At 41.1% G+C, this 19648-nt stretch overlaps 1 protein-coding gene across 1 annotated transcript in view; it reads right to left on the bottom strand.

Moving 5' to 3' along the window:
* The window catches only part of CYP4X1 (cytochrome P450 family 4 subfamily X member 1), a 38452-nt gene that overhangs the window by 10724 nt on the left and 8080 nt on the right, over positions 1 to 19648 (bottom strand). Inside the window, exons 2-7 of the mRNA XM_001493475.6 lie at positions 16153 to 16294; positions 14957 to 15001; positions 14031 to 14158; positions 11931 to 12058; positions 11694 to 11848; positions 332 to 438 (exon numbers count right to left, since the gene is read on the bottom strand). Coding sequence (XP_001493525.3) covers positions 332 to 438; positions 11694 to 11848; positions 11931 to 12058; positions 14031 to 14158; positions 14957 to 15001; positions 16153 to 16294 — 705 coding nt within the window. The remainder of the gene's footprint in view (positions 1 to 331; positions 439 to 11693; positions 11849 to 11930; positions 12059 to 14030; positions 14159 to 14956; positions 15002 to 16152; positions 16295 to 19648) is intronic.

Below are 19648 nucleotides of genomic sequence, written 5' to 3'. Positions count from 1 at the left end.
ATTATCCAGGTTTTCCAGCACCTCCTCCTCAGCATTTTACCAGCTTTCCCTGTGACCCATTCTCCTGTGCTTCCCTGAACTACCATGTGTCTTTATGATAATCCAAATCCTGTCAAATCAGGAGAAAATTCAGTGTTATCTGGCTCCACCGAGTAACAAAGTTGCAGAATTCTATCTTTATCTCAAACTGTATGGAGCCAGTCCATCAATTCCAAAGTAGAGTTAGATTTAGGTGATCAATTTTGCTTGTGGCCCTCCTCCTCCCCACTCATCCACCTATTCACACAATTAAGTAGATAGCTGAGCAGGCTCAGAAATTTGAAAGATTTACCTGGACAGAAAGGACAACATCCAGAAAATCCTGGTGCTTCCTCTTCTGAGTGTTATCCTGCCTCTTCTCTTCCTCGAGGGCTTTCTTTCTATCCTGGATTGCCTTTTCTGGAGTGGAATAAAAGTGACAACACAATCAAAGAAAAACAAATTACAGAGCAAGCCATATCCCATGAACAGCTTCAAATCTTGCCTAATTTCTGGAAGTTTTATTATATTTAGATAGATTTAATTTTTAAAGATGTTTATTTTCCCATCAAATGACAACCATTGATCAAAGCTCCAAAGACAAACACAACAGACCAAAAATGTACTTCATACAACTAGATAGGCAATATAATTAAGATGATTTCAAATTTAGGTGCAAATGACCAATCATTCTCTTCTTTCTAAGGCAAATATCTCATTTTCATGGGAAAGTTATCAAATGAAATGGAGTAAAATGGAACACAGGTAAAGATATGCCAACATATGTATAATTGATGGGGCTTATAGCACAAACAAAAATGTGGAACAGAACATTTAAAACAATAATCCAAGAGACCTTTCTGGAATAAGAGAAAATTCAAATCTACATATTAAAGGGTACACCCTATGCCTAAAAAATTGGAACAGAATAACCAATTGCAATATATAGCCTAGTAAAACTATTTGACATTAAAGACAGAGAGTAGAAAATCCTCAGAGACTCCAAATAAAAGACTAAATGACTTTTAAGGGTAAGAAAATTAGGCTAGCACCATACTTCTCAAATACAATAAAAAAGCCAAGACAAGATTAGAGCATTTTCAAGAAAATCAAGGAAACAAAATGTGAGATAAGTATTTTATATCCAGCAAAATTGTCCTCTGAACATCAAGTATACTGAAAAACAGTTATCAACTCGCATGAACTCAGAAAATATTACATCCATGAGCCCATATTGAGGAATCTATAGTGGATGAGTTTCATCCAATGAAGAGAGGAATGGAAAATTTCATAGATTTAATTCTAGATCTCAGACTAATATAAGGATAGGTACATGGGCAGACTAATAACACATAAACATTAAAAATGAAAATAATGCAACTAAAATTAGGGGGAGTAGAGGGAGAGAGGGGAAAGTAGAATAAGAAACCTAATAGCTGTCCAGGTGAGAAATAAAAATCACAAGATGTCATTAAAAACTGACAGACCAGGGGGCTGGCCCCGTGGCCGAGTGGTTAAGTTCGCGCGCTCCGCTGCAGGCGGCCCAGTGTTTCGTTGGTTCGAATCCTGGGCGCGGACATGGTACTGCTCATCAAACCACACTGAGGCAGCGTCCCACATGCCACAACTAGAAGGACCCACGACGAAGAATATACAACTATGTACCGGGGGGCTTTGGGGAGAAAGAGGAAAAAAATAAAATCTTTAAAAAAAAAAAAAAAAATGAAAGCTATAAAAAAAAAAAAAAACTGACAGACCATCAACCACAGTCCCCAAAGGACAAGTACTGTATGGCTCCCCATACACGACATAACTAAGTACCTAGTCAACTTCATAGACAGAAAGTAGAACAGGGGTTGCCAGGGGCTGAGGGGGGAGTGGAATGAAGAGTTATTGTTTGGTGGGTATGGAGCTTCAGTTTTGCAAGATGAAAAGAGTTCTGGAGATGGACAGTGGTGATGGTTGTACAGCAATGTGAATGTACTTAGTAGCACTGAACTGTACACGTAAAAAAGATGAAGGTGGTAAATGTTATGTTGTGTGTATTTTATCACAATATAAAGTACTGATCAACCAGATAGCAAAAGATTAAATAAGGAAAAATGGGATTAAGGATCTATGAAATGACTAAATACTACAATAGACATAGAACAAAAATATAAACCTTCTTAAATGTCAAAAGGTATTACATTTAAAAAGAGCAAAGAAGACATACCACGTAGAAAAAAAAACACGGCACACTGTCCCCCCAAAATTCACGTCCACCCAAAACCTATGAATGTAGCCTTACTGGAAATAGGGTCTTTACAGATGTAATCAAACTAAGACGATGCCATATAGGGTTAGGGTGGGACCTAATACAATGACTGGTATCCTTTTAAGAGGAAGAAATTTGGACACAGACCCTGCTATAGACTGAGTGTTCATGTCCTCCTAAAATTCATACGTTGAAATCTAATCCCCAATGCGACAGTATTTGCAGGTGAAATATTTGGGAGGTGATTAGGTCATGAAGTCATTGTTTCTAAGCCACTCAGTCTGTGATATTCTACTTTACCACCCCAGATGGACTAAGATAGGCACACAGAGGGAAGACAACCACAGGAAGACAGAGGCAGAAATGAGAGTGAAACAGCTGCAAGCCAAGGAATGCCAAGGATTACCTGCAACCACCAGAAGGTAGGAAGAGGCGAGGAAGGATTCTTTCCTAGAGCCTTCAAGAGGGATCATGCACCTGCCAACACCTTGATTTTGGACACCTAGCCTCCAGAACTGTGAGAGAATGAACTGTTGTTGTTTTAAGCCACCAAGTCTGTGGTTACTCGTTATAGAAGCCCTAGGGAACTAACACACACACTAATTATAACAGAATACACATAGGAAAACATTATAACACGACAATGTTGAGATCAAACATGTCAATCATTTCAATAAATAAGGATGAGAATGACTAGCTTACTAAAATAAAAAGATTTTCAAATTGGTTCAAAAAGCAAAACTCAAAAAGGTTCTACAGGGGCCAGCCCCGTAGCCGAGTGGTTAAATTCACGTGTTCTGCTTCGGCAGCCCAGGGTTTCGCTGGTTCGGATCCTGGGTGCAGACATGGCACCGCTTGTCAGGCCATGCTGAGGCGGCGTCCCACATGCCACAACTAGAAGGACCCACAACTAAAAAATATGCGACTATGTACTAGGGGGATTTGGGGAGAAAAAGCAGGAAAAAAAAAAGAACATTGGAAACAATCATTAGCTCCAGTGCCAATCTTTAAGAAAAAAAAAATGTTCTACATATAAGAAAAACACATAAAACAAAGTAATTCAAAACAGGTAAAAATAAAGGCATGAACAAGGATATACCAGGCAAGTGGAAATGACAAGAAAGCAGGAGTTGCAATCCTGAAATCAGACAAAGGAGAATTTGAGCAAAAACTCATTAAACAAGGTCAGTTTCTAATGCTAAAAGTCATGAAATCACAAGATAGAACAGTTATGAACATATACTCAAACCACAAACATGGCAGTACTTATTTAAAGCAGAAACTACAAGAGATACAAGGGAAAATAGCCAGAATCACATGAATAATAGGAGTCTTTAACATACTGCTTTCAGAACAGGACATGCCTAGTGGATGAAAATAAGATATAGAAGATCAAAACAAAATAAAAAGCAGAACATACAGGGAGAAATATCAACCACCATACCTAATAGAGAGTATATCTTCTTCTCAAGAGCACACGGAAAATTTACAAAAATTCATCATATATTAAATCAAAAGCATCATGGGCCAGCCCCAGTGGCCTAGTAGTTAAGTTTAGCATGCTTCGCTTCAGTGGCCTAGGTTCGGTTCCAAGGCATGGACCTACACCATTCTGTTAGCAGCCATGCTGTGTTGGCAGCCCACACTAAAAAAAAAAAATAGAGGAAGATTGGCATGGACGTTAGCTCAGGGAGATCTTCTTCAGCAAAAAAAAAAAAGACAGAGAGAGAGGGAAAAAAAAAATCATTAGTAAGTTCCATAAAGGGGAAATAGTAAAAACAATGTTCTCTAATTGCAATAAAACTAGAAAGTTTTAAAGATCAAAAAATAAAAAGCCTTTGCACCTAGAAATTTGTAAACCTTCTATTAAATACCTTTACGGTGAAAGGGAAATACAAACAGAAATTACAGAATTTCTGAAAAAAAACAATGATACTGGAAAATTTACTTATCAAAATACATGAGATATATTTAATCAGTGAACAAAAGAAAATTTATAGCCTTAAAAATTAACAATAAAAAACAGAAAAAAACCATCCTAAAATTCTGATGGAATCAAGGGACCCCAAATAGCCAAAACAATCTTGAAAAAGAAGAACAAAACTGAAGGACTCACATTTCCTAAGTTCAAAACTTACTACAAAGCTACAGTGCCCAAAACAGTGTGATACTGGCATAAAGACAGACATATACCATATATAAGTAGAATATGTGAATAGAATAGAGAGTGCAGAGATAAACCCTGGCATGTATGGTTAAATGACTTTTGACAAGGGTGCCAAGACTATTCAATGAAAAAAGGACAATCTTTTCAACAAATGGTGCTGGGAAAACTGGACATCCACATGTAAGAAAAAGAATCTAGACATAGATCTCACCTCTTTCACAAACATTAACTTAAAATGGATCATAGACCTAAATGTAAAAACACAAAACATCTAGAAAATAACACAGACGGAAACCTATGTGGCCTTGGGTTTGGCAATAACTTTTTAGATACAACACCAAAAGCATGATTCATGAGAGAAAAAATTGACAAACTGGACTTCACTAAAATTCAAAACTGCTCAGCAAAAGACAGATTTAAGAGAATAAAAAGACAAGCCACATTTTGGGAGAAAATATTTGCAAAAGACGCTTCTGATAAAGGATTGTTATCCAAAATATACAAAGAACTCTTAAAACTCAACAATAAGAAAAAAAGCAACCTGATTAAAAACTGGACCTAAGACTTTAACAGACACCTCACCAAAGAAGATACACAGATAGTAAATAAGCATACGAAACGATGTTCCACATCATATGCCATGAAAGTGATGCAAATTAAAAACCACAATGAGATACCGCTACACATCTATTAGAATGGCCAAAATCCAGAGCACCGGCAACACCAAATGCTAGCAATGATGTGGAGGGACAGAACTGTTCATTCATTGCTGGCAGGAAGGCAAAATGGTAATGCCATGGTGGAAGACAATTTGGTGGATTCTTACAAAACTAAACATTTTCTTACCATACTATCCAGCAATCATGCTCCTTCGAATTTACCCAAAGAAGTTGAAAACTGATGTCCACACAAAAACTTGTACACAAACACTTATAGCAGCTTTATTCAAAACTGCCAAAACTTGGAAGCAACCAAGATGTCCTTCAATAGGTGAATGGGTAAACAAACTGTGGTACATCCATACAATAGAATATTATTTAGCAATAAAAATAGAAGAGCTATCAAGCCATAAAAATACATGGAGGAACTTTAAATGCATATTACTAAGTGAAAGAAACAAATCTTATAAGACCACATACAGTATGATTCCAAATAATGACATGGAAAGGGCAAAACAATACAGACAGTAAAAAAAATAAATAAATAATCAGTGGTTGCCAGGAGTTTAGGGAGAGGGAAGGAAGGATAAATAGGTGGAGCTCGGGGGAGTTTTTAGGGCAGTGAAATTATTCCGTAATATGGATACATATCATTAGATTTCTCAAAATCCATGGGGTGTACAACATAAAGAGTGAGCCCTAAAGTAAACTATGGACTTGAGCTTTCTGCTCAATTTTTCTGTAAACCTAAAGCTCTCTAAAAAGTAATTATTAATTTAAGAAAAACATACTAAAAGTCTCTTTAAATAAATCAGTTTGGGAGGGTGACATCAGCATCATGGCAAACTGAGTTATTCCCTTTATCTCTCCCCTCTAAGCTACAACCAATCAGACATCCATTGACAAACAAAGGATTCCCTACACAGCACAATGGAACACCTAAGAGATCCGTGCATCTATATGTCTGAAGGTAGGTATACAGGACTTCTGGGAGGCAGTGAAACTAGGGTAATAGCTCCTCCCACAGGGGTGATCCAAAACCAGATCCTCACACCAGCACACATGCCTGTGTCCAGAGGCTACAGGGACAGAAAAGGCACTCACGGCTTAGCCCCTGTCCTCCAGCAGTGGTGGGTGGCACAAACTCCCTGAGGGTTCAGGACAGAGTGGAGCTGGTGACCCAGCCCCCTCTCCCTCCTCCAGCAGTGGCCCAATCTTTCCAACAGTGGGGACAGTATCCAAAACACACATTTTCCTAGCTGGGGTGAGGCACCCTGACCTGAGTTTTCAAAATACCCCAGCTAGCGCCAGTGGCCAGAACAAACAAAAAAACTCACTCCTTGCTTAGCCCTCGACCCCCACAGCAGTGGCAGGTGAACCTGCAACCTGAGGCTTCAAGAACCACACAGAACCCATGACCCAGCCCCCAGTGGCAGCACCCCCGATGCCAGCTCTAACAGCAGCAGGGGCTGCATACAAGTCCCTGGGTCCCCAGGCCCCTGGCAGCAACAGCAACACTCGTGAACCCAGCGCCCCTGGCAGCAATGCAACCAGCACTCCCAGACATCCCAGGAGCAGTAGCACAAGTGGTGCACATGGCAGCAGTATCCAAGCCCATGGAAAACCCATGGAGAGTAACACGAGACCCAGGCAACCCCAGAAGCAACAGAAGTGCTCACAGCCCAGTGACCCCAATGGTGACACCCAAGATTGCAGTAACATCAAAAGCAGCAAGGCACCAGCAACCTCAGAGGCATAAGAAGCAAAAGGAGGGCACTGACGACACCTCTAGCAGAGGCAGCAGAGGGTAGAAAGTGCAGGCTCTCAAACACAACCAGAAGCAGCTCAGAACTAAAGTAACCAAAGCCGTACTCAAATAAGAAAGGTGGTTATCACCACAAATGTGCCAGCAGATGATCAACTCATCAAGTACCATGAAGAACTACAGTAACACTGCAGAACAGAAAGAAAATGACAACTCTCCAGAAACCAAACTTGAAGTCACAGAAGATTACAATCTAACTGACACAGAATTCAAAATAGCTGTCATGAAGAAACGCAATGAGTTACAAGAAAATCCAGAAAGACAGTTAATGAGCTCAGGAATAAAATTAAGGAGCAGAAGGAGTACTTCACCAAAAGGATTGAAACTTTAAAAATTAAAAATAAAAACAGAAATTCTGGAGATGGAGAACACAATTAATGAGATGAAAAGTAACGTAGAAAGATTGAAAAATAAAGCCGATCATATAGAAGACAGAAATAGTGAGCTCGAAGATATAAATCCAGAAATGATTCCGGTGGAAGAGGAGAGAAATAAGATACTTAAAAAACGAAGAAATTCTATGAGAAATATCTGAGTCAATTAGGAAAAGTAACATAAGGATAATAGTTATCCCAAATGGAGGAGAGAGGGAGAAAGGAGCAGAGAGCTTATTCAAAGAAACAATAGCTGAGAACTTCCCAAACCTGGGGAAGAAAGTGGATACACAAGTACCTAACAGCTAACAGAACTGCTAATTATGTCACTACAAAAAGACCTTCTCCAAGGCTTATATTAAAACTGTCAAAAGCCAATGACAAAGAAAGAATATTAAGGGCAGCCAGAGAGAAGAAAATAACCTACAAAGGAACCTCCATCAGGTTCTCAGCAGAAGCTCTACAGCTAGGAGTGGAATGATATATTCAAAATCAGTGTGATTCTAGCACATGAACAGATAGACCAATGTAATGGAAAAGGAAGTACAAAAATAGATCCAAGTACATATGTCAATTTAGACTATGATAAAGGTGGTCATTCAAATCACTGGAAAAGATGGAACTTTTTAATAAATGGTGATGAGACAACTGGAGAATGATCTGGAAAAATTAGATCAACCCTTGACCCATACATAAGAATAAACTCTAAATGGATCAGAGATCTAAATGCAGGAGAACAAAACTGCACAAGCACTAGAAGAGAGCATAGGTGAATTTCTCTATAACCTGGGTATAGGGCAGTGGTTCTCAACCAGCGACAACACTGTCCCCAGGGAACATTCAGTAATGTCTGCAGACATTTTTTGGTTGCCACAAGCGTCAGAGTCCTACAGGTATCAAGTGGGTAGATGTTAGGGATGCAGCTAAACATCTTACAATGCACAGGACATCCCCCCAATTCAGTCCAAAATGTCATTAGTGCCACGGGTGAGATACTCTGGAATAGGGGAAGGCTGTGACTATTACTCAAAATCCAGATTCAATAATCAACAACTACAACAAAAGTTGCAGGGTACAAAATCAACTTACAAAAAGCAGCTGCATTCCTGTACTCTAATAGCGAACTAACAGAAAGAACTCAAGAATACAATCCCATTTACAATCGCAATGAAAAGAATAAAGTATCTAGAATAAATGTAACCAAGGAGGTGAAAGACCCATACAGCGAAAACTGTAAGACTTGAAAGAAATCTACAATGACATAAAGAAATGGAAAGATATTCCATGCACATGGATTGGGAGACTAAACATAGTCAAAATGTCCGCACTACCGAAAACAATCTACAGATTCAATGCAATCCGAATCAGAATCCCAATGACATTCTTCACGGAAATAGAAGAAAGAATCTTAAAATTCATATGGGGCAACAAAAGATCCCAAAGAGCTAAAGCAATCCTGAGGAAAAAGAACAAAGCTGGAGGCATCACAATCCCTGACTTCAAACATACTACAAAGCTATAGTGATCAAAACAGCATGGTACTGGTACAAAAACAGGCACACAGATCAATGGAACAGCATTGAAAGCCCAGAAAGAAAACTATACATCCACAGACAGCTAATCTTCGACAAAAGAGCTAAGAACATACAATGGAGAAAGAAAAGTCTCTTCAATAAATGGTGTTGGGAAAACTGGACAGCCACATGCAAAAGAATGAAAGTAGACCATTATCTCACACCATACACAAAAATAAACTCAAAATGGATTAAAGACTTAAATGTAAGACCTGAAACCATAAAACTCCTAGAAGAAAATATAGACAGTATAATCTTTGACACTGGTCTTAGAAGGATCTTTTCAAATACCATCTTTACTCTGGCAAGGGAAACGAAAGAAAAAATAAACAAATGGGACTTCATCAGACTAAAGAGTTCTGTAAGGCAGAGGAAATCAGGAGCAAAACAATGAGACAACCCACCAATTGGGAGAAAATATTTGCAAATCATATATCCAACAAGGGGCTCATCTCCAAAATATATAAAGAACTCATACAACTCAAAAACAAAAAAGCACAATTCAATCAAAAAATGGGCAGAGGATATGAACAGACATTTTTCCAAAGATATACAGATGGCCAACAGGCACATGAAAAGATGTTCAACATCATTAATTATCAGGGAAATGCAAATCAAAACTACAATGAGATATCACATTACACCTGTTAGAATGGCTATAATTACCAAGAAAAAAAACAACAAATATTGGAGAAGATGTGGAGAAAAGGGAACCCTCATACACTGCTGCTGGGAATGCAAACTGGTGCAGCCACTATGGAAAACAGGATGGAGATTTCTCAAAAAATTAAAAATAGAAATACCATATGACCCAGCTATCCCACTACTGGGTATCTACCCAAAGAACTTGAAACCAACAATTCAAAGAGACCTATGCACCCATATGTTCACTGCAGCATTATTTGCAACACCCAAGAGGTACAAGCAACCCAAGTGCCCATTGACTGATGACTGGATAAAGAAGACACACAATGCAACACTACTCAGCCATAAAAAAAGACAAAATCGTCCCATTTGCAACAACATGGATGGACTTTGAGGGTATTATGTTAAGCGAAATAAGCCAGACAGAGAAAGACAAACAGCGTATGACTTCACTCATATGTGGAAGATAAACAAACACATGGACAAAGAGAACAGATTAGTGGTTACCAGAGGGCAAAAGGGTTGGGGAGTGTGCATAAGGGGTGAAGGAGCACATTCATATTGTGACTGACAAATAATAATGTACAACTGAAATTACACAATGTTATAAACTATTATGACATCAATAAAATTTTTAAAAATCCAGATTCAATGAAAGCAAATATTGATAAATCTAACTAAAGAAAAATTAAAATTTTTGAAAGGTTTTTTTTTTTTTAAGATTTTATTTTTCCCTTTTTCTCCCCAAAACCCCCCAGTACATAGTTGTATATTCTTCATTGTGGGTTCTTCCAGTTGTGGCATGTGGGACGCCGCCTCAGCGTGGTTTGATGAGCAGTGCCATGTCCGCGCCCAGGATTCGAACCAAGGAAACACTGGGCCGCCTGCAGCGGAGGGCGCGAACTTAACCACTCGGCCACAGAGCCAGCCCCTGAAAGGTTTTATTTTGAACAACTGTAACATTTAATCTTTTACCTAATACTTTGCATTTTCTCACCATAATTATGTAATACAAAGACAACATAAAGATTTTTTTCACAAGTCCCATGGAGATGCCCCCAAATCCACTCCTGTTTACTCCAACGAGCCACACAAACGTTTACATTTTCTGTATGGTCATCATGCGAACAGGTTTGAGAACTCTCGCTGTAAATAATGCCCGTTTATGTCTTAATTGTTTCTAACTTGCTTATCGGACTGTCCTCCTTGCCACATCTAGGTTCATGTGTGCACCTATGTCTGTGAGTGTGCAAGTGCAGGTGTGTCTCGCAAATTTCCTATGGGTAAATATATCTGATAGTTAACCTTTACTCCACGGCAGGCACTCTCCTAAGTGCTTACATATATTAACATATTTAATCATCACCATGAACCTATGAGATTGGTTCATTTTTATCCCCATTTTACAGAAGACACTGAGACAAAACAAAGTCACACTGCTAGTAAACGTGGAGCTGAAAAAGGATTAGTTAACTGCTTGATAAATATGCTCTATCTGATGCTCATGAAAAGTCATGCTGAATTGCTTAAAAAGCTTAATCTATCTCAACTTTTATGTTAGTTTTGCTAAAACTATTTATTTTTGAACTGGGCTTCTTTTACTTTAGTTTTTTATTGTGGTAAGAAGACTTACCCTGAGATCTACCCACTTAGTGACTTTGTAAGCGTACAACACAGCATAGTGAACTATAGACACTGTGTTGGACAGCAGATCTCCAGAACTTACTCAGCTGGCATAACTGAAACTTCACACCCGTTGAACGACTCCTCATTTCCCTCTTCTTTTCAATATATGTCCATGTTTACTCTGTTCTCCTCTTCATTCCTATGTTGCATGAATGCTCTTAGTTTGTCATCATTATGGCAATAAATGGGCAAAAAGCCGTAGGCCATGTGTGTCTTGAAATATTAAATGCCCACTTGGATTATATTTGTATTCATAAAAATTGTACATAGTAAAAACTGCATAATATATAGAAAATTTCTGATAAGACTACCACTATGGATGCATCAAACTCTTGTAAGGACTTGTATATCTTTTGAGCAGTGTCCACATAAGAGCTCCATTAAGACAAGAATTCTTTCTCTTGTCACATTGAGGCCTGTTTCTCCAGACAGACACAGTACAATGATGAAAGCGTTATGGCCATGGGCAGCTCAAACCCAAGAACTACCTGTGTGCTGATGCAGCATTTGGCTGGTCTCCTGTAAGCGGTGACCCTCAGGGCTGAAGTTGAAAAGTATGTTGTGGTGACGTAAGAAACTGTACAAGCGATAAAAGATGATTTTGCTGGCTTCAAATGTCGATTTTACATAAAGATCACAGTGGCTAGAAGAGAAAGTGAGGATAATGTCAATAAATGACTTAGATAATGGCAAACAAGTGTCTTTTTTGTCCTCCCATAGCTGACCTGTTTATCTGGCAGTTGGTCTCCTGGCTGAAAGCACATTTCATGAGTATGTCCAGGGCCATCAAGTTGATGTGCTCAAAGACCTCCACGATCGTGTCCTGAGTGCCACAAATCTTCTCCCACTTGCCCTGGCACAGGAGGTCAAGATCAACAGCATCACCATCATGAGACCGCCTGTATCTGAAGACTCCTCTCTGACCCTGCCCTTATGACGTGAGGGAGACAGCCCCGACCGAGCAGGAGCCAAAGGTCATGAAGGGCAGTAAGACAAGTGCTTCTTTGGCATGAGGAAGGGAAAATGAACCCAGCTGGGTGAGAAAGAAGATGGAGTAAACCAGGTGTCTGGTAAGTGGCTGAGTGAAGGAGCTTTGGCCTTTCAATTATTACCATAACTCTGCTTTAACACAGATCAGAGTCCCAGTAAAAAGACAGTCTCTGCTACAAGACCCATAATTACAGGGCTTCCTCCATCAGCATCCCCAAACTGCTAGACACCCCACCCCGACACTACTCTCAAACACCATAACCACTCTTAAAATAAACCTGGAACATTGGGGGGAAAACCATTTTCTATTGAGAAGTGGGAGAAAGAGACAAGCCATGATTGGAGCAGCTGCAGGGAGCTGACGCCCAGCCAAGCGCTGCCTGCGTCCACTTTACCTCCCCGAAAACGACCTACTCACACACCTGAAAGGTTTTGTAGCTTAAACTGCCACAAAGTCCCCTGTTGAATGTGTATTTGTGATAATAAGCATTCTTTCTGTCAAAATACATATAAATCTCAAGGTTTAAGTTCACATCAACCTATACTTGTTGAGCACGTATGCCTACGGCTGAGTGCTAAGAATTTGGAGGCCACAGGAAAAAAACATTATTTAATGCTTCTACCTAAATGTAATTGTTTAGTCAGTTGCTTTCATCTTGAATTATGTAAGTTTTGCTGAGTACAAAGAGTGAGTTTAGAAGAAATGAGAGCAAAGAGGCGGCTCAAAGCTGGAGGCACTTTGGACAACTCAGCAGAGGGAAAGCTGTGAGAGGAATCTCAGGGAAACGTGGGACTGAGAAGCCAGCAAGATGGAAGTGGTTTAGCGAAAAGGAGATAAACTCAAAGAGCACCACCGGCTGGTTTGCAATCGTGCATAAAGCTGCGCAGCACCAAACAGGAGCAGCATGCCCCGCCCTCTAGCCTGTGCCTCCAGCTCTCTGCCTTGAGAACTCACACGGGTATTTTCACCACAATCTGGCAAACTTCAGGTTAAATCCGCTTCTGTGAGCTTGGCTGAGAGCCCAGCCAACCAGCTGCTAACAGCAGTTCTAGAGAAAAGAGATGGGTTTGCAAAAGGGGGAGGGAAACCTGGGCTTTGTTTGCGGTGTCTGAAGTGTTTATGACGAGACTGTATTAATGAGGTACTCGTCTGATTTTTAAATAAGTGCACTTTAAAGGATATCACGTACAGTGGAGTTTGGGAATAGAACTCACTTATACACCAGGGACCGCCCATAGGAATATTCCTCTGCACAGTCCTCCTGCCCCTTTGGAGGGCGCAGGTCAACTCCTAAAGATCACCCACTGTCTACAAGAGGACACTCACATCTGCCACTTCAGTGTAGACACTTAGCCTTTGCTAGGTCCTTTATGGCCTTCAGGAGAGTCCATTCCAAACTCCAAACCCTTGTTCACACAGACTCACTCTGCCGAGAACGCCCTCGTCCATATGACCCACATGTTCTAGTGCAGCACACATTCATGGTAAATTGGAGTCTCCTCTGAATCTGAAGCTATTGTAGGCGCTCCTGGTTTCCTCACCCGTGGCCTACAGCACCTACCGTCTGAATCCTACTACTTGGTCCTTGGTTTACTGCCATAGGATCTCAAAACATATCTAAGATAGATGACCAGATCTTCCTCTTTTTTTTATCACCCCAAGAACAATCCCAAAGCTTTACATGGACACCTATTGCTCAGTGGGTACTTGCACATTGGTTAATTTCTAGAAATCATCCCCCTTAGACTCTCACTGCCCATTAAACATATGTCTAACCCAGTCCCTGTTGGAAGCATTTTGCAACACACCAGAGCACTTTTGTCCCTTCACTTACCAACATCATGTTCACAGAATGGGCCATCACCTCGACATATGATTTCAAGATGTTAGCACTATATCCAGGAGTTAATAGGCAACGGTGCTGGAACCACTTGGGTCCATCGAGACTCACTAGTCCTTTTCCTTGAGAAATAAAAGGCACAAAACCTCATGCTATTTTATTAGATGAGACAAGGAAGGAAAGGTGAGGAACACAGACATCATGGAATGACCATGATGCATAGGTGGTCATGACATAGTGGAATATCAAAGCAGTGCCCATCTGTTAAGATTGAGGGGAGTTTTGATGCTTACATCTGGGATGGATGTATTTAGCTTCGTGAGAAAGACTCCAAGTTTAAAAGCCTGATGAAAGTGATAATCCTGGAATCCCCAGTTACGACCTGTCTAGTAGAGTCATATGTCGCTTAATGATGGGGATATGCTCTGAAAAATGTGTTGTTAGTTGATTTCATGGCTGTGTAAACATAATAGAGTGTACTTGCACAAACCTGGATGGTATAGCCTACTACACTCCTAGGCTATATGGTAATAATCTTATAGGAACACCATTGTATATGCCCTCCATCATTGACTAAAACATCATTATGCGGCATATGACATAATAGAGTAGGTCACTTAAACTTCCTGAGGCTTGGTTTTCTCAATCATAAAGTGTGATAATAAATATCTACTTCACTGTGTCGCTGGGCACATTAAAGGAAGGTGTATACATAAGGCACCTTCTCTAGCTGGTCTTGTCTATATACAAGCCTGGTCTCTAGCTCAAAGTAGAAACACAACAAATATTCATGTCCTCTCAACTCCAAACCAATCCATGAACTATACTGGGAACACAAAATTCACAAGGAACTAATGCTTTAATGGAAAGGGGACTTCAAGCGAGAGAGCGGGGCACCCCTCTCATTTGCACATACATACCAAGACATGGAAGCAAGACCTTGCATGGGTACTTGGACTTGGGATCTGCAGAGACAAGCAGAGGAGACAAGAGACAGCATCAGAGGAAAATCACTGGTCACCACAGGCGACAGTTCTCTTCATTTGGCTGCACTAACCACAAACAGTGAGTAAGAGGGAGCCCAGAGCTCACTTCCTACAGCCCTTGGCAGGCCCGGGGAAACCCCAAGCCTTGGTTCTGGAACCAGAGAACAGAAAGCCCACAAGACAGACAGGTTCAAGAACCCAGGTTCCTCCCTTGTTTACACTTCCTCCAACAGACACAGAGATTGCTGACAGTCACAAGGTTCCAGGACAGGAGTTGGGACAACATATTGTATCCTTTCTGGAAACCAAATGAACTCTTAGAGCTGGGGCAGCAGACACCAGAGAGGGAGGTACAAATGCCGCCTGGAGCCCCCTGAACTCTCACCTGGAGATGTTTAGGCTCGTGTGCTTTAAGAGGTGAGCTTGAGAGGAATCAGCTGGGGGAGGGGCAACATGGAGACTTGCAGGGAAAGGCTGCTTCCTTGTACTAGGATTGACTGAGAGCAATCGAGACAAGGGCACAGGGACGAAAGATGAGGATACCAGAGTTTGTGGAGCAAGAACTGCACGTTTAAATTTTAGCTATGAGATATTCCACCATGGAAGCCACGGAAAAGGATTGGATGGGGGAGTCAGATGATGTGTGCCCCCAAAAGGGAGCACAGTTGGGAAACAGGGAGAAAAGAAAAACAATATTTGGACCGCAATCAAGAGGTTAGACGGGTAGATTAATGATCTAGGAATCAGGCTGACATACTGAACAAGTAGAGGCAGAGCTACGTCAGCATCCCCTGAAGACTCTGCTCAAGAAAGGGGCTGAGGGTGGGGAGTGTTGCTGACACTGAAGTCACAGAAGCAAGAGAGGCAAAGGAAGCCCCTGGTGATCTGGGGGTGCTTCCTGGCCTCTGAGATATACTGACCTAAAAGGGCCCACGGGAGCCTGAACCAGACCAGGGCCTGGGGGACATGGGATCCCCTTCAGGATTGGTAGGAAACCTCCCCACATTTTCTCCAGTGTCTCATAAAGGCCCAGTACTGATCTCTGCTGCAGAATTCCTTTAGAGTCCTGCCTGTGGGTTGCGCATATCATCCTATGAGGATTACATTCTTGAGATTCCCTCTTTTCTTACCTGTTCTGCTCAGAAATGTCTTCGCATAGTCTGGGTCATAGATATAGAAAAATGCCTGGAAGGGCCCAACCCAGCAAGGAAAGGCACAAGGGTATTTTTCGACAAGCTCCTCAAGCTTCTCCATTTTACCATCCTGAAGTAACTGTAGTGAAAAAAAGTGAAGGAAATTAGAGAAGTCAGCCAGCCTGGATTTGTCCCCTCTTAGAAACACAAGCTGAGCTCAGGGCCTGGATGAGGTTGCACAGGCAGAGGGGCCAAGTCCTTTTCCTGGAAGTGGGTGAACCTACTTTCCTTGGGATTTCTAAGCTTGGGGTATAATTTTCTAAACAAGGTTAGTATATTTATCTTTTCACTATAAATACATGTTGTATCCCCAGACTAAGTCACTGCCAATGACATATACCCAACCGAGAGGGTGAAGGGAGCCAAGTCACACACTCTGCCTCACCACCAACATCACATACTTAGATTAGAAGTGGAGTCTGGAAGCTGAAAAAGTTTTTTTCCAATGTGGAAAGCAAACTGTTAGTAGATTGACATGACCCATCATCCAGCTCACCACTCCATTCCCTCTCTCTTTTCCTCTGTAATGACTGATGAGTGATTCTTTCTCAAAACTTAATAATGAAGACTTCTTTCTAAAAACCTGCCAACTCCATCTACAAAGAAAATCCAATTCTTTTCCCTTACGACAGTAGAAGCCTCATTTAAACAGGTGTATGAAGCCTGAAGCAAACTCAAATACAAAATTCTAAGCTTCCAACATTTATAAATCAGTACAAATATTACCATCAGAGATGAACTTTTTGCCTTGACAAGCAGATTACTAATGGCCCATTTAAATAGTTCCTCTAGGGGGCCACCCTGTGGCCAACCAGTTAAGTTCACACGCTCTGCTTCAGCAGCCCCAGGTTTTGCTGGTTCAAGTCCTGGGCGTGGACACGGCACCACTCATCAGGCCATGCTGAGGCGGCATCCCACATGCCACAACTAGAAGGACGCACAACTAAAAATACACAACTATCTACCAGGGGGCTTTGCGGGGAAAAGGAAACATAAAATCTTTAAAAAATAAATAAAAATAAATAGTTCCTCTAAATCACTGACAATGAGATTCATTTACATCAGATTCTTGTATAATGTGGGGGAGGGGGAGCACCTGTATGTGTGTGTCGTGTCCGGGTGTACGTGTGTGTCTGGGTGTGCCTAGTGACACATTTGAGCATGATCATGGGGGTCCTAACTTGCAGAGAAAACTTAAGGCTGGCAAGTTCTTCCTGTGTGACCAATCACAGGATTTTCCCTGTGTTGGTTTGTTCCTACCCTGAGAAGGGTGTTTCCACCTCAGCAGAGATGGAAAACTTTGGCTCCCAATTTCCTCTATTACCAGCTAGTACCTCTAACCCATGAAGTGCTCCCTGGATAGGTTAGGAGCCCTAAAGCATTGAGACTCTTGAAATCTAATTCTTGAAATGCTACAGACCTTTTTGCTCCCATTGCCACAATCAAGCCAGTGACAAATATCCACTGACGATGCAAGCAGTGTTTCCCAACAATGTGAATATGTATTCATTTGTTCCTTTGCAAACAGTAAACAGATGAGAATTTATTAAGTGCCTATTATATGTACCAGGCAATAGAGACTTAGAAAACTATAAGGCAGGCAAGATCTTTGCCCTCATGGACATTATAGTCTCACATGAAGATTATTTCTTTAGGTTAGACATTGTCATGGAGACCCTCAGCCACAAGCATTTGGTTATACCTTTAGTAACTTCTGTCTGGATAAAAAGGACAGAAAGCTATTGTGAATCCTGAAATATATGAATTCATACTTCTTCATCCACAACAGCATCTAAATACATTTGAAAATATGTATTACACATATTTAGGAAATGTTGCTCAGAAATATTCAGAAAATGCTTAGTCCCCAGAGAAATAATGCCCCTTCCTACAAACCTTACCCTATGCATCTCTTCCTTTTGGATGTTCATCTATATCTTTTATCATATCCTTTTATAATAAGCCAGTAGCAGTAAGTAAAGTGTTTTCCTGAGTTCTGTGAACTGTTCTAGCAAATTAATGAAACCTGAGGAGGGAGTCCTGGGAACCTCTGATTTACAGTTGATTAGTCAGAACCTCAGATTTCAACCTGGACTTGTGATTGGCATCTGAAGGGGAAGGGGGCAATCTTGCAGGATTGAGCTCTTAATCTGTGGGATCTGATGCTTTCTCCAGGCAGATGGCGTCAGAATTGAGCTAAATTATAGGACTTCCAGCTGGTGTCACAGAATTGCTTAGTGTGGGGAAAATTCCCACACATCTGGTGTCAGAAGTGTTGTGAGTGTGGTAGTATGTGATAGCAAAGGAGACAGGGAGGAGGAGGACTGGCTTTCTCCTATTCAGGTGCCAAAACAATTCAATGGGGGAAAGAATAGTCTTTTCAACAAATGGTGCTGGGATACTGCATATCTATATTCAGAAGAATGAAGTTGGACCCCTACCTCACACAATATACAAAAATTAATTCATAATTGATCAAAGTTCAAAATGAAAGAGCTAAAACTCTGACTCTTAGAAGAAAACGTAAGGATTTAGCCTTGCATTTGGCAATGTTTTCTTAGATATAACACCAAAAGCACAAGCAACAAAAGGAAAAATACAGAAATTGGACTTCTTTGTTGTCTTAAGCAACTAAGTCTTAGGGTATTTTTTCATGCATCATAAGGTAACTGACTGAAGAATAAATGAAGGATAAGACAGAGCTCTTGGAAATTAAAATTATGATAGCCAAATTAAAAAAAATGGTTTTAGCAGAAATCGTAGGAAGATAAAATCAAAAAGCAAAGGTTTTTTTTTTAAATCCAGGAGGTCCAGATTCGTGACGTCAGTGACATGGCGGAGTGAGCTCACCCAGGACTCTCTCCTCTCCAAACTACAACCAAAAATGAACAACTGAATTTCAACCAATAATTCTAATAATACAGAGATCGTCAGAGACCCACAGCAGCCAAACGACGGAGGGCGGAGAGGCTGGAGCCGCCCCTGGAGGAGCTTGAACGGGGTAAGAGAGAACTTCACTCCCTCCCCTAAAGACTGGGGTCACTGCAGAGGGTGAGGGAAGGAGCGGGGGAGGGGCCACATATCCACAGGATGGTCCAGGACTCCCACCACCCATGCAGTGGAAACCCACTAACAGGGGAAAGCTTTTGTGTGCGGGGACCCCATCAAGTCAGGGCCCAGGGAAACCAGAGAGCGAGAGCTGATTGGAATCCAGTTCCACATGTGAGAGAAAGTGCCCCTCCTCCCCCAACCCACTCTGTGCACCGCCATCGCAGCTGAAGGCAGCCGGCTCAGAATGGGTGGCTCTCGACCCCCATCTAGTGGCGACAGGCTGTAACTGCAACTGAAAAATAGCATCATGAGCAAAACCCACTCCTCTACCATCCAGCAATTTATAAAAGCTCCAGATGACAAGGAAAACAATAAAAACACA

Source organism: Equus caballus, chromosome 2, assembly GCF_041296265.1.
Source record: "Equus caballus isolate H_3958 breed thoroughbred chromosome 2, TB-T2T, whole genome shotgun sequence".
Taxonomy (NCBI): Eukaryota; Metazoa; Chordata; class Mammalia; order Perissodactyla; family Equidae; genus Equus; species Equus caballus.
This window is presented reverse-complemented; position numbering and strand designations above follow the sequence as displayed.